Source organism: Vicugna pacos, chromosome 33 (genome assembly GCF_048564905.1).
Source record: "Vicugna pacos chromosome 33, VicPac4, whole genome shotgun sequence".
In the NCBI taxonomy this organism is placed as follows: domain Eukaryota; kingdom Metazoa; phylum Chordata; class Mammalia; order Artiodactyla; family Camelidae; genus Vicugna; species Vicugna pacos.
This window is the reverse complement of record NC_133019.1, coordinates 16,503,341-16,522,443: the sequence shown is the minus strand read 5'-3', so window position 1 is coordinate 16,522,443 and position 19,103 is coordinate 16,503,341. Positions and strand designations below refer to the sequence as shown.

The following is a 19,103-nucleotide window of genomic DNA, read 5'->3' as shown; positions in this document are numbered from 1 at the left end:
TAATCATGGCCATCCTGGTGGGTATGAAGTGGTATCTTACTGGGGTCTTAATGTGCATTTCCTAATAACTAATAATGTTAAGCATTCTTTTATGTGCTTATTAGCTATTTGTACATCTTCTTTGGAGAAATGTCTATTCAAATCTTATGCCCATTTAAAAAATTGGATTGTCTTCTTATTGAACTGCAAGAGTTGTATATTTCTGATACGAGTTTTTTGACATACATGTGATTTACAAATATTTTCTCTGTGCTTTGTCCTTTTGTTTTCTTAATGACATCTCTTGAGTGAAAAGTTTTTTTTTTTCATTTTAAATTTTGGAATAATTTTTTTTAATAGGGGTACTGGGGTTTGAACCCAGGACCTCATGCATACTAAGCATGTGCTTCACCACTGAGTTACACCCTCCCCTTTAAATTTTGAAATAATTAAAAATTCACAGGAAGTTACAAAGATATTATAGAGAGCTCCCCTGTACTCTTCCTCCAGTTTAACTCCCAAATTCTGAACTTTGATTAAATCCAATTTATTAAATGTTTTCTTTTATAGATCAAACTTCTCGGGTTGTGTCTAGAAAATCTTTGCCTAGTCCAAGATCTTGACATTTTCTCTTGTTTTATTCTAAAAGTTTTATAACTTCAGCTTTTATGCCAATATCTCTGATCAATTTTGAATTAATTTTTGTAGATAGTGTGAGGGAAAGGTCTACGTTCATCTTTTTTTTTTTGCATATGAATATTCAATTGTCCCAGCACCAGTTGTTGAAAACTTTCCTTTTCTATCAAACTGCCTTTGTCAGAAATTAGCTGGCCATAAATATAAGGGTTTACTTTTGGACTCTCAGATCTATTCCATTGATCTATAAGTTCATCCTTGTGTCAGTACCAAACTGTTCTGGTAACTGCCACTTATATTAAATTTTAAGATTAGAAAATGAAAGTTATCCAGCTTTGTTCTTTTAAAAATTTTTTTGGCTATTCTGGGTCTTTTGGATTTCCATATATGTTTTACACACGGCTTGTCAGCTTCTGCAAAAAAGCCTGCTGGAGTCTTGATGGAGTTTGAGTTGATTCTGTAGATCAATTTGGAGAGAACTGCCATCTTAACAATATTGAGTCTTCCACAGAGAAAGACAAATACTGTATGATATCACTTATGTGTGGAATCTAAAAAATACACAAACTAGCGAATATAACAAAAAAGAAGCAGACTCACAGATATAGAGAGCAAACCAGTGGTTACCAGTGGAGGGTGGGGAGGGGCAATACAGGAGCGGTGGGTGGGAGGCACAAACTATTGGGTGTAAGATAGGCTTGAGGATGTATTGTACAACATGGAGAATATAGCCAATATTTTGTAATAACTGTAAATGGAAAGTAACCTTTAAAAATTATATAAAAACAAATTTAAAAAATAAAAAAAATTTAAAATATTATCTTCTGATCAGTGAATGTAAAATGCCTCTACATCTATTTAGATCATATTTAATTTTCCTCAGCAATGTTTTGAAATTTTCACTGTTCAAAACTTGCACTTCTTTTGCTAAATTTATTCGTAAGTACTTTATTCTTTTTAATACTATTGCAAATGGAACTGGTTTCTTATTTTTAAGATTAATACGTGTATACAGAGATACAATTTATCTTTATATATTAATCTTGTATTCTGTGACCTCGCTGAACTTGTTTATTAATTTTAATGGGGTTTGTGTCCACACGTGTGTGTATATTCCTTAGGATCTTCTACATACAGAATCATGCAGTCTGCAAATAAGGACAGTTTTACTTCTTTCTAATCTGAGTGGTTTTTCTTTCTTTTTCTTGTAACTGTGCTGGCTAGAACCTCCAGCATGATGTTGAATAGAAGCTGCAAGAACTGAAATTCTTTTTTTTTTTTTTTTTTGGTAATCATTAAGCATGGCGTTAGCTTTAGGTTCTTCATAGATGCCCTTTATCACATTGAGGAAGTTCTCTTTCAAGTTTGTTGAGAATTTTTAATACAAATTGGATTTTGTAAAAACTTTCTTCTGCATTTATTGGGATGGCTGTGGGTTTTTACCCTTTATTAATATTGTGTATTGTATTAATTGATTTTAGAATATTAAGCCATCTTTGCATTCCTGGATTGAATGGTACTTGATCAGAGTGTATAATCCTTTTTCTATGTTGCTGGATTCAGGATCAATTTGACTTTTAAAGATATCCTGACTTTGGAAGAAATGCAGAAATTACTCAAATGAAGTGGTTTCTTATAAAATATTTATGGTTTAAATTATTTTCTTAAAAACTAGAAAATTCAAATATCAGTATTATTCATCATTAGGACCAAGAATCCAAAATATTCAGAACACTTCTACTGAATACAATCTATGTTTCAATTAACAATGTAGAATGTATTTTCAAACCAAGCATTCTTTTTACATTATACAAATATTTTTTTCACCATTTTTCAAATGTATAAGGGGAAACCATTTCAATTTTGTGAAAATTTATTATCAATTTATTAGTGGTACCTCTTGAGACCACTATTCATTTTATTTCATCATTATAATACAGGTTCAAACTCTTATAACCTTTCTGAAAGACACAAAGTCAGAAAGGTCAAACTGTGCAATTTTAATATCTAGTTCTTGTCTTGAACAGTAAACATTATAGCTTTATCTCCAAAGTCCTCTTTTTCTTTCAAAATGAGTTTGAAAAAGTCATTCTCTTTTTTGCAAGCTAGAAAGTACCCTTTGTAAAATGAAGACTCAAACTGTATCTTATCATCATGTCCTGGAACACTTCTCTGAAAGAATATGATGTCATTTCCTTCATCATCAATATTATCAGGAGGGCTCATTTCCTAGAGAGAGAAAAAAGTTACTTAATTTTTAAATACATGACCAATTTGAATATGTGCAGTTTATTTTGAAATATATTACTGAACAGAACTAAAGAAGTTTATATTCTCAAGAGTTAAGAAAAAAAAATCCCTTGAGTATAGAAATACTGATCTCCTCTCCAACTTGATTTCCAGTCTCCCATTCTGCCTGCCCACTCTGGCTTTTCCCACCATGGAATTCATATTCAGATCTAGACCTCCAGTTCTTCCCAATATATCCATCATATGATTTCCTTTTCTCCTCTCCCATTAAGTGAAGTTCGTATCTGCTCAAGATGAAGTACAGTTCCAGCAAAGACCACAACTTTTTTAGGCTAATACCAGTTCCTGTCTTCTCCAACCATTCATAGCCAAAGACATTGATGGCTCCACCCATAGGCCTAGGGTAGCTCCAGTTTGAGAACTAACTGTGAGAAAGGCAGGAAGTGGCCAGATTCTCAGCTGCCTCCTTCAGTGGAGCCTAGAACTGAAACTGGCTCTAACTCGCTGCTTGTTCTAGGGCCACGTCCTGGGTTCCTGTATAGCTCTGATGTCTTGGCTTAGTTCCCTTTGTTGCTTCCCTGCCAAGCTCTCTAGTTCCATAGTAGTCCTGAATTTCTGCCCTGCAGGTAGTCTGTCTTTTGATTGGGCACTGCCCTAGAAGGCCAAATGCTGATTCTTATATATTTTAGCTGCAGAATAAGGTATTCCCAAGAATGAATAGATCACTTGAGACTATAATCCTGCTGGTCACCTAACTGACAGTACTGCCTGCACTGTGCCAATTATTGTATCACGCCGACTTTTCAGGATGGACTAGAAAATGTGAGGATCACCTCAGGTTCTTTCCATGTTAATCCTGGAACCAGGAGACATTTTGAACTTAATTTTGACCCTCTGATAGCAAAGATCCTCACGATCCTAATTAAGGATGGACAGAGAGCCCCTCACCACTGCCCCAACCCCCAATAGCATTCCAGCGTCCTCCTAAGATGCCTGAAAGAACCTGGGGGTTATTTCTAAACTTCTCAATCAGTTATGGAATTTACAGTCATAACTCTTGAACTTTGTCCTCTAGCAACAAATGTTCAGTCTTGAAATAATGACAGTACAAACTAGTTTTCCCACTGACACCTATTTCTGCAGCTGTCTACAGGAAAGCAGAATTTAGGAAGAGACTCTAAACTGGGGAGCCACTTTGGGACTAAGCTGAAGTCTAATGGGAAATAATCCTTAGTCAAAACTTCAAAAGCTCTGGAAGTATTAGCAGGAGACGAACCTGCTAGTTCAAACCTAGCATGGAAAGTTTAGAGTTGAAGGTGGCAGGTGTGGATAAGTAGAACAGGCTGTCTAATCACAGTTCAGTGTCACATTTCAGAACAGAGGCAAGGAAATCCTGGGGCAGCAGCTCTCCTTGGCTTTAGTGTTGACTATTCACAGCCGTCATAAGGAAGGTGCACAGCAAGTGAACGTAGAAACAATCTGGTGACCTTGGGGAACCCCCAACTTGGAAAGTCCTACCTGGTGGAACCTGAGTGCTCCAAGCAAGGATTTAAAGGATTCTTCACAGCAGGAGGGGCTGATTTTGATCTCAAGGACAGTTAAGCTTGGCCTAACATCTGTCCTCTTGGTCGTCTCCCAAGTGCATCAGCAAGTTTGAGAGAGTCCTGACCATACTTGGATGGATATACAAGGAATAGACAATGACAATCACCTCTTGAAGCACATCCCTGTTGATACCATGAAGGTTCTTGCCCAAAGAATAACGGGGGTAACCGTAAGCTCCAGGACTTTATAAAAAGTAACCAACACAGAAAGGTGAGCACATAATGGCAGTTAGTTGTGTCTTATGATCTAGAACCTAGTCTAGATTTATAATCATTGCTAAGATTCATATTAGTGGGAGAAAAAGGGATTAAAAAGCCCAAGCTAAAACTGGTCCTAGCGTACCCCTTCCTCCCTCCCTCCTTCCCTCTTCTCCTCCCTTCCTCTTCTTCCCTCCTTCCAACTACTTACTGAGTTCCTACCAGAAGCAAACTTACTGTGAAGCTAATGAAGCTTAGAAGATCCCCTCACTTGCCCAAGTCTCTTCTAAGGCCTCTTCTTTTCTTGTTCTAAATAAATTGTCAACTTTATGCTTTTGATAATTATATAGTCTATTTCCTTCAAAGGGCTGCCCAAATTGCATAATTTTCAGGCTCCCCTAAACCTGGATTTGCCCCAATGTCTACTATATGCCAAGCATCATTTCCATCTTCTTAACACTCTCCCTGGTCTCTCAGCAGGAATCCACTTATAGATCAGGCTTTCCCCCAGCTTCCACAGCTGAGTTAGTTTTTCTCTAGCCCACATGGCTTGAGCTTGGTCACCTTCCTCCTTCCCTTCTGATTTTGTTGCCAAGTGACACCATGCTTAATTCTGTCGACCCTGTTTGTCCACCCCCAGGCCTCTAAAGCCATTACAATTACTAAGCTTCCCTCCTGTCAGGTCAGAGAGCAGGGACTCCAAATTGTCACCTGAAAGGGTGGCACTCTGGTTGGAGGGGGATGGCTAAGAGACTTGTTTGGAGGCTCTATTTGTTGCAGACACCGATCTTACTTGTGCTTTAGAGTGGCTTTTTCCTCCCTCCCGATTTGCCCCTTGGCACATCTACTAAGGTCATACTCTAATTTTTGGTGGGAACCGAGTGATCCTGACAGCAGTTCTTTATTGGCAAATCTCCACTCAGAAAGTCTTCACGACACGAGATTCACCTCCGAAACACTGCCTGTTTGTGAGCATCCCCTGGCTGCTCTCACTAGGAGGGAAGTTTTCTGGGTCAACCCATAATGATAGTTAATGATTTTTTAATCCAATAATAGTAGAAAAAAATAGAGAAAAATGGCAATGGAGAAGAAAATGGAGAACAGAGGAAAAAGCAATGGCCATAAATAATTTATACTTGGCTTTGAGATATATTATACTGTTGCTTTTACAACTGATTTTATTAATTTAATTCACCTAGATTAACATTAAAAATAACATACATCAGCTGAATGCTAAGGGTTGTAGCCAAGACTTAGGTGAAGAAGCAGGAACAAAACAATTAGGGATTAAAATATTATCATCATAATTTACAAAGTAGAGGATTTACGGAAGAACAATTAGCTTCATTCTGTGTAGCAGGACTTATTCTGGAAAGTCACATGCAATTATTAAATATGATAATTCATATATGTATTCTGTGTTATTATTTATCTACAGCTTGATTATTCAGAAGGCCTAGGTTATGTAACAGGGGCTGTGCCCCTTTCTCCCGATGGCCGCTCAGAAAAACAATGTTACTACAGTAAGTTAAAAAGAGTATGACAATTTTTAGTAAGTATCCATTTTAATCTACATCTTGCTATTCTTGTTTTAGGCAAAAAGTTGTACTGGTATATCTGGGTTTTCTAACTTTGCACATAAATATTACTAAAACAAATTAAAGTTCAGCCTTACCTTAAAGGAAACAATTTTGTCCTTACAGGAGAGAGTGTAAGTTTTCCTACACCTCACAGAGATGGTTACTGCCACACCTCTAATGAGGCTGTCTCTGTACACATTAATGATAAACAGAGTCTGAGGTGCATTATCTGAAATAAAGATTAATAAATGAGAACGCTAGTTAGAAGAATTTTTTTTTTTGCAAATAGGCATTTATGCAAATTAACCAAAGGATAATCCTTAATAAGCTCATCACCAATCTCACACTGAGATTCAGCCAGTTAGCAGAAGACTGTACAATTGTTCATGCATTCTTTAAAACACACTTAAATATGTATTATAACAAATGCAGCAACTTTTTGAGTGCTAAAGGGATTTTATGAATTCTAGAAGATTGTCTTTAACTTTTAAATGCTAAATAGAATGTTAAAGATCTGTCTGTTAAGGGTTAAAAATTCAGGATTTTTCAACAGTGTACATTCACTCTGTCAACTCTGCCTGAACTCTCATGTTTGGAATTCATCCCTTGGAAGGCACAGTAAACTTACTCATTTTCCAAGACACGCTAAATTTCTGAGGGCAGACCTATCTGAAATGCTTGTATATTTATATTTAATTCTGGCTTTTGAAAATGCTATCAGCAGTTTCAGCTGTAAACAGCAGGTATTAAGGATCCAACGCAATGGCACTCCTACACAGTGAATGCAATTATAGTCAAGGGATTGGTGATCCAAATGTAGGGTCAAAGTAGCATGACCCCTGTACTATCTTTATTGTATCAGTTTTTCAGCCCAGCTAAAAAAAATATAGATTCTCTATAAAGTTTCTTGTAAGTGAAATTATTACTATGGCTTTTCATATAAGGGTTAGGTCTATTATAGAAAAGTATAGGCAGTTAAATGGAGTTGGAAGAAGTTGCTGGCCATTTCCACATTTACAAATATAATTAAAAAAAAATACCTGAACAGTCAGAATCAGGCATATCCTCAAACACGGGTAGATTTCCTTGGTTTATGAAGAGAACTTGGTCGTTCAAATTTCGTATGACTGAGAGTTTAGGTTCAAGCTTGCCAAAGTAATCTGCTTCCAGGCCTTCTACAATGCACATTAAATTTCATTAAAAAAAAGTTTTTCCCCCTCTAAATTTACAAATAGGCATACTATATATTCCAGTTTTCAGTAACAATCACTACCTTCTGTTATGGAAGCTGAGGTAAAGCTGCACAGTGTTTTTTAATCCACTTCTAAGGTCACACCCTGATCTTGTTATCACTTAGAACTACTCTATTTCTGAACTCTTCAATTCAAATATCCTACTTTCTGACCAGTCTCCTATCCTTGTAGTTTCCTTACATGTTTCTTCCACTTTCCTGAGTCCTCCTGACTCTTACATTTTCTATCTAAGCTCTTCTGATCTTCACTTCCTTCTCTATGCAGCCTGGATCTCGTGGTTCATCCTTTCATCTACCCTTTGGCCAGTATCTTAAATCCCGAACTCATTTGCCTTTCTACTACAAAACTCTAAACTTGGCCACTGAGTGTGCTGCTGGTAAACAATCATACAAATATGCAAATTAGTGCTATAACAAACACATCCATTGTCAATACTTTCCTTTTATAGTTCAGCACGTCTTCCATAGTCCATGGCTGCAATTTCAAACCCTCTTCACTCCCCTCGGGATCTCGGCATTGTCACCTCTGCCTTCACTTTCAGCAAATGATTTCCTGCTGGTCACTTACACACTTAAACTGTCTCATCAGTTGTTATTTCCTCTACCTGTCTTGTCCTAAGGGAAATGTGTGAATGGTGCCCCTCCCAGCATCTCACGCTAACCCCATCTGTGCTTTGCATGCACTTTCAATGAAGCTTTGATCTACCATCATCCTTCCTTCCAACAACTCAGCAATTCTCCTTCCTGGATTTTGCCCTAAAAAAACAGTACACAAATGTGTAAATATGTCTCTAGAAGAAGGCTTACGGGAGTATTTTGATAATAACAACAAACTGGAAACAACTTAAATGTCCATCATTTGAGAATTTATCAGATAAATTCTGGTATGTTCTTACTATGGATTATCATAAATTTAATATAATAGTAATTATTCATTGCCATGGAAAGACAGAAAGATGTCCATGTATTAAACCAGAAAAAAGAGGCTTAACTGTAGTATTTTATGTATAAACACCAAAATGATACCAATGAATATTTTGTTGTTATTGTTATGTTTTTATTTTTCTTCATTTTCTTACCTTCATTGCCTGAATTTTTTACAATAAACACATTACTTTTGTAATCATAAAAGCATAAGGCTCTTTTCATTTTGAGACTTAAAACACCTCCATCCACCGTATCCCACTCTGTAGCTAGACTTGTTTCTCTCCGCCTTTAGCCGAGCTTCTGGCAAGAATTGGATGTATCATTTCCTTACTTTCCATTCACCCTTCTTCTACTCACTGCAATCTGCCTCTGCCTCCATTTCTCCACCAAATTGCTTCCACCGAGATCACAAAACTCCCTGTTGCTAAATGTAATACATGCTTTCTGGCTCTTGATTTTCAAGGCTGCAAAATTCAACACAGTGCCTATTATCTCCAACTTGAGATGCTCTCGTGGGACTGCGGCTTTCTTTGTTTTACTTCTTCCTCTTTGGTTGCTCGATTCTGTTTTATTAGCTTCTCTTTCTACTGCATCCTTTAATTGTAGGTATTTGTCAGAGTTTAGTCCATGGCTTTTACTTTTTCACTCTACATATTTCCTCTGATTTGTCATTTTATTCCTATAGCTTCAGATGCCATTTCTATGCATGTCTCTTACATCTATATATCCAGCCCAAATTTTTATCCTGTGTTCAGAACCATATGTCCAAGAATCTAGCGGACATCCCCACTAGGATGGCCCAAAACCATGCCCATCATCTATTTTCCTCTTTGCCCTGCAATCCTCTTTACGCTGCTTTTCCTCTTATTTTCTATTTCACTGCATGGTACAAATTGTCCACATGAAAAAATGTAAGCATCATCTTTACTGTCTTTCTTTCCATCCCCTTCCAAATCCAACTCTAAACCATGTCCTGTTGATTCTTCCACGTATTTCTAAAGTCTCTTCACAACCCTCATTGGCACCCCACTGTTCCTACCTTAATTCATGTCACCATCATTTCTTATAGGGACTACAATAATGGCCTCTTAATTGGCATCCTCCCATTTTAGCCCCCCCCAGCAATTCTTTCTACTGAAGCCAGAATAAATTAAAATTCAATTTTAGTTAAAGTTAACATTCAGAGATATGATCATGTTATCTCTGAATTTTAACGAATCATATGACCACCCAAAATAAAGTCATTTTCCAGATTCCTTACAGCTGGTGCCATATGACTAAATTCTCAATACAGTATGAGTGGACTTGATGTTTACAACATCTAAGCAGAGCCTTTAAAAGGAGTGTCTTCCTTTTTGACCACTTTCTTGCTAGCTGGGATATAGGCCCAAAAGTGTGGTGAAGATTTTCAAGGATGTGAATGAGTTCAACAACTGGGGGATGATGAAATAGAAAACAGAAGAAACTTGAGTTGCCAGCATCATCAGGCTACATCCAGCCATACTAGTCCTGAACTGACTACTTGGATTTGTATTCAATAGAAATATTTCCTATCTTATTCAGTTGCTATATTTTTGGATCTCTTTGTTATAGCAGACTAATCTGTATCCTAGATCATGCATATTGTGCTTAATGAATCCTCATTATCCTAAAGATAAAGTCCAAATTCAGTATCTTGGAATAAGAGGATCTTCTTGATCTGCACCCTATTTATCATTCTTCTCTCACCATTTTCCTGGTCCCACTCTACTCCTATTCTGAATTACTCTTAATTTCTCATACGCGCCGCACTTTCTTTCATATCTTAGCCTTTGCATGTGTTCTTGTTTAGGCCCAGAACATCTTCTCTTGGCCAACCTCTATTTACTTTTTAGTTCTCTTCCTTCTTCAAAATGCCCTCCCAGAATCTACTGGACTAACTTAGGTGCCCGGCTACATGCTCCCATAGCATCCTGTGCCTTTGTAACACTTAACGTATCATGTTCCAATTGCCTTCCTAGTGTGCCTGCTTCTTCCTATAGGACCTGTGTTTTGCTCACTGTTATATCATAGTGCCTAACATAGTGCCTGAGATACAGATGCTAATATTTATTGAATTAAATAAATGGGAGTAGGGCAATCTTTAAGAAGCAAAATATGTCAATAATATCGCAGTAAATTTTGGAAAAGAGACATGAAGGAATAGTATTAAAAAAAAGTTGCTGTTCTCTATTTCCATTGTAGTAAGGATCAACTTAAGAATGAGGAAACTGCTATTTTTAAGGAAAAGTATGAGAAACTAATGACCTTTAATAATCTGGGGGTCTGTTAGAGGATCATAGGCTATGTATGGGTATGATTCTCCTTGAATGTCGGAAGTACAAGGGATAGATACATCCACTTCTTAGCAAGACTTAATGACTCAGCCTCAGAGATCTGTTTTCTCTACCTTTCTCCATCCCCTCTGCTTCAGAATTTCCTGCACCCTGGGAGCCTCCCAGGCTTCTTCCCAAAGCATTTATAAGAGAAAGGGTGTTCTTGATTTTGGACAATTCTCATGCTTCAATCCCCTTTTACTATGTACTCCAGAGAATCCCTGACTTTCTGCTCATCTCGGATATATGTAACAGGCAAGATCTATTTTGTAGATTCTAAGAGCTGGAGAATTTCCTAAGGTGTAGAGAGGCATATTTTGTTGGAAACTCTTTTTTGCATCCCTTTTAGTCATCTTTTTTCCAAAGCAGTGCTATTGAGTCCACGTTCCTTTGAGGGCCTATCGGCTTCTCAAATAAATTCTCTCAGCTGAGGATGGTGATATGGATATGCCTGTGGGATGCTTACTCAAGTAGCTATTTATTTTGCAAAGAAAAGGAAATAAATGTATACTTTACCATCACTTTCAGCTAAAAGGGAAAGAGAGAAACAAAATATGTTAAATTCTGTATTTCAGCTCAGAATTTCCTCTCACTCTACCCTTTTATTACTTTTTTCTGCCACTCTGCATTCTTTAACCCCCTATCTTGCCAGCGAAGGCCTCTGTTGGCTTCCATAAAAATATTATATAATCATCTGAAAGGTTCCATCAAATGAAGCCAGTTAGACTTAGTGTGTTCTCAGGTATGTTAGATATAAAGCTTAAATCTAGGGTTCAGAAATTCAAATTTGTAGCTCAAAAGAAATTCTATAAAGTGATAGATTTTATTCTTAAATGTATTACTTCAATGGGAAGTCATCTAAGGACTTTCTATGAAGCTTTCAAATAAAGCCAAACTGTCCAAGGAAGATTAACTGTAAACATTTATTTTTATTTGTTAAATATATTTACAGAAAATGGTGTAATTCACAGAGCTCTAGATTTAAGAAATGTATCTCTTTTGTAATTTGCCAGTTTGCTTTGGGAAATTGTATTACCTGAACGTATCCAATTTTGTAGGATTTTCATAATGTGCACCTGCAGCCACCTTGTGAGTGGGCTACTACTAACTAAAGCGCCAGGACATGTCGTGAGACAAGGTGCTGGGACCTTGGACACACTGTGGTTAATTTTTAGAGGCCCAATATATAAATATATTTCCCAGAGAAGAGTGTTATTAGTATTACAGTGGAAGTTGGTGGCAAGAAAGAGTCCTTACTAGTTCACCTTAGATCCTTTCTACTTGAATACATTGATCTGAACGCTGTATTTGGGCTGTTGTTTTAGACTTACCTACAAAGTAAAGTGTATTGTTAATAAATCTCATTTCCACAAAGCTCATGCAATTGTCTTCTATTGGTTGAACAGCCATCTTTATCCCTAATGAAAGCAAAGAGGCATCTGTTATAAGGTGGTGATTGTTCCCTTAACACAAACGGAATCTTTTACCACTTACTCCCTTGTTCTACCACCAATTTCAGAAGTCAGTGTACCACCCAGCATGCTGACGAACACTCTGGACATTTAGTAAATGGCAAGAGTCTTCAGTTTATGAACAGACATGTTCAAATCTTCTCTTGCAAACCATTAGATACTTGGAATCCAGAAAGCAGTCTCTCATTAAACAATGTTATTAAGGGTGGATAAGTGGCCCACTATTGAAGTGAATTATTGTTCTAGTATTTTGGGGGAAATATACATATATTACCAACATATAGGACACCAGACACACACCTAATCCTGTCCTTTAACTAGGAACTACTTCTATCTCTGTCTTATAACTGGTGGGGTCCCAGTGTGTGTGAGATTGAAGGTTTGTGACTTCATTGTCAAAGTGCTAAAGTTGGGGCAATGATTAAAAATAGTGTTTCTGTCTGGGAGTGGGGGCAGGGTAGGAGGTGGCTGAAGGGCTCTGGCATCTGATGTCCCTCTTTCTCACTGAGCAGCAGCAGCTTTTGATCTGGAGTCTGGATCACACTATGCTTTTTACACAAGTAATACACAAATACAATCTTTCTGTAAAAAAGTCAAATAACACAGGATTAGAAAATGTTAAAAATTCTTTTTCCTCTTCTCCTCTGTCCCCCTACCCCCAGCCCTCCAATAGAGTATACATCCTTCCAGACTTTTGTCTATGGAGCAGGGGTTGTAAATCTGGGAAATCTACGAACTTGGATGGGAAAAACAATTGCATATTTATTTTCACCAACTTCTAACTAAAATTTAGCAGTTCCTTGCATTATGGTGTAGGAAGCAAACCACAGTAGTATTCATAGTACCTGCGACTGTCATTAATAGAAAAACATATTTCTTATTCTAATTGCTGCAGAGCTCTTGAAATATGGTTTAAACTCATTACTACTTTGAAATATATGGAATTTATTAGACCCAAGAGTATAATTGCTATTTCATGTGTTAATAAAGGAACACATATATATTACACCAAAATTTGTAAAAAAAAAACTTTTTGATAACCCTATTTTGATATAATGGGTTTCTTTTCTGATCCTATACATTTAATTTTCTGCCTGTAAAAGCGTAGTTCTGAGTAGGGGTGCACAGACTTCACGGGATTGCCATGAGAGCACTGTGGGGGGTGTGGTGTGCCCACTGGTATTAGTAGGTCAGAGGAGGAGTGCAAAGATGCCAGCTGCCAGTGCCAGTGCTAGTGAGACAGATGGAGAATGCAAAAATGGCAGCTGCCAGGGCTCCGTCCATGGAGTCCTAAAAGCTCCTGCACCTCCCTCAGATGCTTTAAGATTAACAAATGAGCCTTCTTCACATATTGTCTGGGTGCTTTTCAAACTATTTTCGTGCTGGGTCCTGGGGTGAGTGAGTCAAGCCCTTTGAGTGTGGAGTCTGTTGCCTACAGCCCTATGGTCCTCCTGGATGTAAACTCCATTGGTCTTCAAAGCTAGATGTTTTGGGAGCTCATCTCTTTGGTGCAGTTTCCGAGGGTTGGGGTGCATGATGCTGGGCACTGACCTCTCAGTCCTCAGGGAGTAGCTCTGTATTGGTGATGTCCCTCCTGATTATGGGTGGCTGCACTGTAGGTGGGGCTTTTAGTGAGACCCTGTCACTACCTCTCCTACCCATCTGGGAGGGACTTTTAAATCTTTCGTTGTGGAGGAGCTTCCAGCTAGTTTTCAGGTCTTTTTCAGAGGGAACTGAGCCATATGTAGCTGTAGATCTGTTGTGTCTGTGGGAGGAGGTGAGTTTAGGATCTTCCCAGGCCATCTTGAACTGCCCCTCCATTTGGTGGTCATTTAACAGTTTTATCTAGATTCAGTTTATATATAATATATGAGTATATATATATATGTATACACACATAGACACATAATATTTTTAATTATATATATGGTTCTCTATAAGTACTGTTTAGATAAAAAAGCAAAAGAGAAAAAGAATGAACTTTTGGAATATCTAAGTGTCTTGAAAAAAGGGCATCATGGCAGGGTGGAGGGGGGAGGATGTTGAAAATAAATGGCTGAGATTCTCAAAGATAAATTATACCTTCTTGACAATTTCATAAAAATTTGGCCTTAAATATTTAACACAGTTTGTTAGCATAGTCTTTATTATTTTATTAATTTTCCCCTTACAAGAATGTAAGTTCCATAAGGTAAAGAACCTCTGTTAGGTTCAGTTTAGTACTCCAAGTGCCTAGAATGGTGCCTGGTATATAGCAGACATCTGACAAATGTTTGCTGAATAAATGAATAAATGAAAACAAATTTAAAATTATAATAGTAGTAAATGTTAAAAAATAATAGAACAACAATAACCTGTATGTCTCAAGAGTTTCTGAGATACTTAAAGAATAGCCTAGTTTGTACTATAGTGACATAAAAGGAAATAATTCCACCAGGTATAAGAGACACATCCATGTGGCAATAGTGTCAACAGTTCACAAGTCACCTTGCGTACCGGCTTTGACATTGTCACTCTAGATAAACTATTTAATTTGGAGTTTATAAATTTTCATTTTGCCTATAAAGTGAGACAATTTTTTTTATAATACATTAGTTTGATTCTGCCTAGTTCAACCCACATAAAATGCAACTTGCAGGGTGGTTAAGTATGACAAAAGCTTGTAAAGGAGAGATTCAGATTATAAAGTCCCTGTTTAACTAGGCTAAAGGGGTTGAACTTTTTTTTTTTTCCTGAAAAAGTACTGACCTACTTTCAGTAGGAAAAAGACACGGTACAATTTATGTTTCAAAAAGCTCACTTTGGCAGCAGTGTAGAGAGTGGATTTGATGGCATGAAGTTGGACACAGGCCAGAAAACAACCTCAGAACCAATTTTAACCGTTAAGACTTGATGATGCCACAAACCAAGGTAATAGCTGTGGCGGTGAAAGGGAGAGGATGGAGTCAAGAGAGATTAAACAGCAGCATTTTTCAGCTGATTGGTTGTGGGTCAAATGGAAGAAGGAGGAACTGAGGATGACCTCAAAGTTTCTGGCTTGGGCAATTTGTTGAGTGGTTACTTCATTAAGAAAGAAGAGAATGAAAGACAGGCTTGAGTGGAAAATACCTCAGTTGTAAATCTAAGAGATAAATATCACAGAAGTCAAAAAACAAAGGAACTTTGAGGAGGAGCTTCTTGAAATCAGAAGCTGCAAAGCCCATAATTTAGATACAAGCTTCAACTTGTTCAGTGAATTTGGCAATTATTATCAGCAGAATGGTTTAGGGAAAGTGGAGATAGTGGAAGGCAGGTGGGAGAATGAAGTGAAAAAAAAGTAAAGACAGTGAATGTAAACTATTCTTTTAGGAAGTTTAGATACAAGGTGAAGAGAGAGGTTGGCCATTACTGGGGGATATAAAACTTGCAAGTTTCCATTTCTGGCTTCAGATCCACAGATTCAAGTGTAAGATACACTAATGAATTCTTTTTTAACACATATGACCAAATAACCTATCCCAAAATGAAAACTGGGAGTCCTTCTCAACAACCTTGCCTAACTTTTCCTGTCTCAAAAATACTGTAGATTGTAACTCAGAAATGTTTCTAGAATTCGGTATCTCCTCTCTATCTCTACCAGCAATCTTTTAAATCTAGCCCCTGTCACTTCTGGTATCTTCTATTTTAATATTTCTTTATTTGGTCCTCTTGCTTTTGAATTCTCCCTCACTCCACACTGTGGTCAGATATTTCCTGGAACGTCCTCTCCTTTTTTTTTGCCTGCCAAATCCTTCTTAATCCTTTATCCTTTGTGTCATAGCTCAAACATTTCCTCTAGGAAAACTTCCCTCACTCCTTCATTCCTAGCTAATCATTTCCCCTCAGTGCTCACCATTTATCCTCCTGAAATAGCTCTTATTACACTGAATTAAGATTATTTTGATTACAAATAGGTTTGCCCAGCTTCAATCTGAGTTTCTTTAAGACAATGAGTTGTCCTTTGTTTTTGAATCTTCAACACCTTATATACAATAGGAGCTGAATAAATGTTAAGTAAGTAAATGTTTGCTATGATAAATCTTGTCGCCATGACAACCATGAATAAAGGGAGTAGCACAAATTTTTTTCTGTCTTAAAACTTTCACTCCATCTGAAAGCCTATGAGAAACAGTATGAAAATGAGGGAAGTCTGAAAACAGATTTAAAAAAATAGAATAATTTCTCTAATAGTCTTCCTCTTCTTTCTTTTTTTTTTCCTGGTAGTTTCTTTAGTTTCTCTTTTATTTCATGTGACTCTTTATTTTGAATTCTTTATTTTCTTACCACTCTTTTTGTTAGATCTCAGTACATCTATGATCACAAGTATTGTGGTCCTCTTCCTCTCCCCAATTTTCTTCTTTTTCTTTCTCATCCACGCTCCTTTGGTTTCTTAACTGTAATCTATGAAAATTATAGTTCCCATTGGATAAAAATGCTTTGAATATTTCACCTAAGATTCTGAGATTACTGGCTTTTTTCAAAAAAAAAAAAAAAAGAGTTATAAACTACCCCAGATAGATCCTCCAAGGAGTATGCAGTGATAATTGGTTCTTTGCAATAAAAAAATTTTAGTTACACAAGCCTTGGAAACTAGCCAGAGGCTAGTGAAAGGTATAAAATCATGATGAAAATTAAACCACATGTGTTCCAATCTGTGCTGGGGCAAATCATTTAATTTTGAGGGTCAGTTTCCTCATTTGGACAAGGAGGGAGTTGAATGGTCAATATTTAAGGTTTTTTTCCCTAGCTCCAGCATTCTGTAATTCTAAATTCTAGTTAAGGCTGCAAAGAGAGAATCATTTATATGTGGCAAATGCCCCAGTAACCACTTCTTCATAATTGTAAAACAACATACATTGATTAAATATTTATCATCTAGTCAACTTTGTTAAGCCATTAGAAGTTTAAAGACATACTAATTAATAGCTTAAAAGTAAAAGTGTTTTGAACTTGAAAGGCAATTATGATTATGTTTATCCTTGCTATGAAATTCCAATTCTGTAGAATAGGTGTGGGGGGAAACAAGGAAGCATATTATCTAATTCCCTAAAATCTTGACAGTAACAAGATCAAAATCTAACTTTTCAGTTCTAATAGTCATCTTTTCCTTCTAAATTCTGCCATCTTATGAATGAAAGTATGTGGGCATGGAGGAGGTTAGGGTGGAAGAAGGCTCAGGTAAAATTTTAGGTAAATAGTTAAAGATCAAAGATGTATACAATTAACTGCTAAATACAGACTCAAAGCAAAAAGCCAAAGTGAAACTGATGGAATGGCCTTGTGTGAAAAGGAGAACTGAACTTAATCTTGAATGCTTACAATTTGAATATATGGATAAGAACATGGAAGAGCATTTATGTGATACTTAACACAATGCTGTAGTGGGGGGGTAGACTGGATGGATATATTTTTTGACCGTAGAGGAACAATCCTGCTATCCTGCAGTGAACACAAGGTAGGGTGGGGTTAGATTACGTAGTGCTTTGAAAGTCACGTAAAAGTTTGTATTTAATTTCACAGGCAATAAGAATGCAGGTTACTGAGTTTGCAAGGGCATTATGGAAAAGATTAGAGACAGGCTCTGAAACTATAAGAATTCAGGTAGGAATTCATAATATTCATGTAAGGATGTAATATCCAGATTTTAAAGATATTTTGAAGGAAGATTTAATAGAACATATGATAGCTAGATATAGGTAAAAAGACGACTTTAAGAATGTCCTAATTTTTGTTATTTATACATCAAAACAGAGATATTCATTCAACCCTTTCCTTGTGAAATAAAATTCTCCTGGGAAATGCTATAATATTGTCCAATTTGGCTCAGCCTAAGGATGCTGAGGCAGATTCTATAAAGCTTCTCAACCTCTGGCAATTTTTTTGTTTGCTTTTAAAAACAGTTGATTCAGAATTGAGAAGCTCTTTAAAGAGAAACATTTATCTCATCATTCTAAAGCAGCAATTCTTGGGGGTTCATGAGGTCAAAGCTATTTTCATAATACCTCTAAGATGTAATTCATCTTTCACTCATTTTCTCACGAGTGTACAATAGAGCTTACAAGGGGTTATATTCTGTGCTTGATATTGCATAGACTGAATGCAGAAGCAGATGAGAATGCAGCTCTGTTCTATTACGCCAGACATTAAAGAGATTTGAAAAATGAAAACCACCACCACTTTTCTAAGTAGAGTTTTTGGGAAAAAATATATAGTTACCCATAATTTAAAATGCTATTTATACTGACATGTTATGTGCTTTTTATTATTTTAAAATCAATTAATAAGTCAGTTTTTTATGTTTCTCGGTTTTAATTTTTAACACAGTAAATGACAGAATACAGTAAATAATCTAGAGAAACAAAAATTCTTCAGGACACTCTATAATTTTTAAGAGTAGAAAGAGGTCACAAGACTAAAAAGCTTGAGAATATTTGCCCTGAACTGATGTTCTCCAAGGTTGGGTAAAAGAAAGAAAAAGATTTTACTCTGACTTTGCTGTGTTCCTTATGTTGTAACTGACTAGTCGCCCATCATAGTGATGTCAGAAGACTTAAATTCCTCTCAGTCGCTTTTTTAGATTATTTACTTGTAATCGCCATATCTAGGTTTCCAAATAAAGAGGAATCATATTTCTTACCTGTGCTCAACAGTTTCCTGGGAGAGGAAGTGGTCTGGAAGGTTTGACGTCCCTTTCTTGTCCTGGTAAAAGGAGGCAGCCCCTTCCCCCTTCAGCAGCAGAAGCAAGCAGCCAGGAATGCAGAAAGAATTGGAAAACACAACTTCTCGCTGCTTGAATCCAACAGCCGTCTGGGGAGGGGTGTGTGTGCCAAGCA

At 36.8% G+C, this 19,103-nt stretch overlaps 1 protein-coding gene across 1 annotated transcript; it reads right to left on the bottom strand.

Annotated features, from left to right (window-relative positions):
- Positions 1–1,881: 1,881 nt before the first annotated feature.
- On the bottom strand, positions 1,882–19,103 carry IL18 (interleukin 18). Its single transcript, XM_015250866.3, has 7 exons — positions 18,908–19,103; positions 16,555–16,671; positions 12,112–12,198; positions 11,297–11,308; positions 7,288–7,422; positions 6,343–6,476; positions 1,882–2,844 (listed from the first exon to the last, which is right to left on the bottom strand). Exons 2-7 carry the CDS (start codon positions 16,640–16,642, stop codon positions 2,623–2,625), a joined length of 678 nt encoding a protein of 225 aa, XP_015106352.1. The 5' UTR covers positions 16,643–16,671; positions 18,908–19,103; the 3' UTR covers positions 1,882–2,622.

What these genes read in the sequence shown, in the direction of transcription:
- IL18 (XM_015250866.3), bottom strand. Translation starts at nt 16,642, where the DNA reads ATGAGAAAGAAAAAGAAGAAAATTGGGGAGAGGAAGAGGACCACAATA. An exon ending in GAGATCTAACAAAAAGAGTG is followed by an intron (nt 12,199 to 16,554) that starts GTAAGAAAATAA and finishes TGCTTTCATTAG; the next exon opens with GGATAAAGATGGCTGTTCAA. An exon ending in GCCTGATTCTGACTGTTCAG is followed by an intron (nt 6,477 to 7,287) that starts GTATTTTTTTTT and finishes TCTTTATTTCAG; the next exon opens with ATAATGCACCTCAGACTCTG.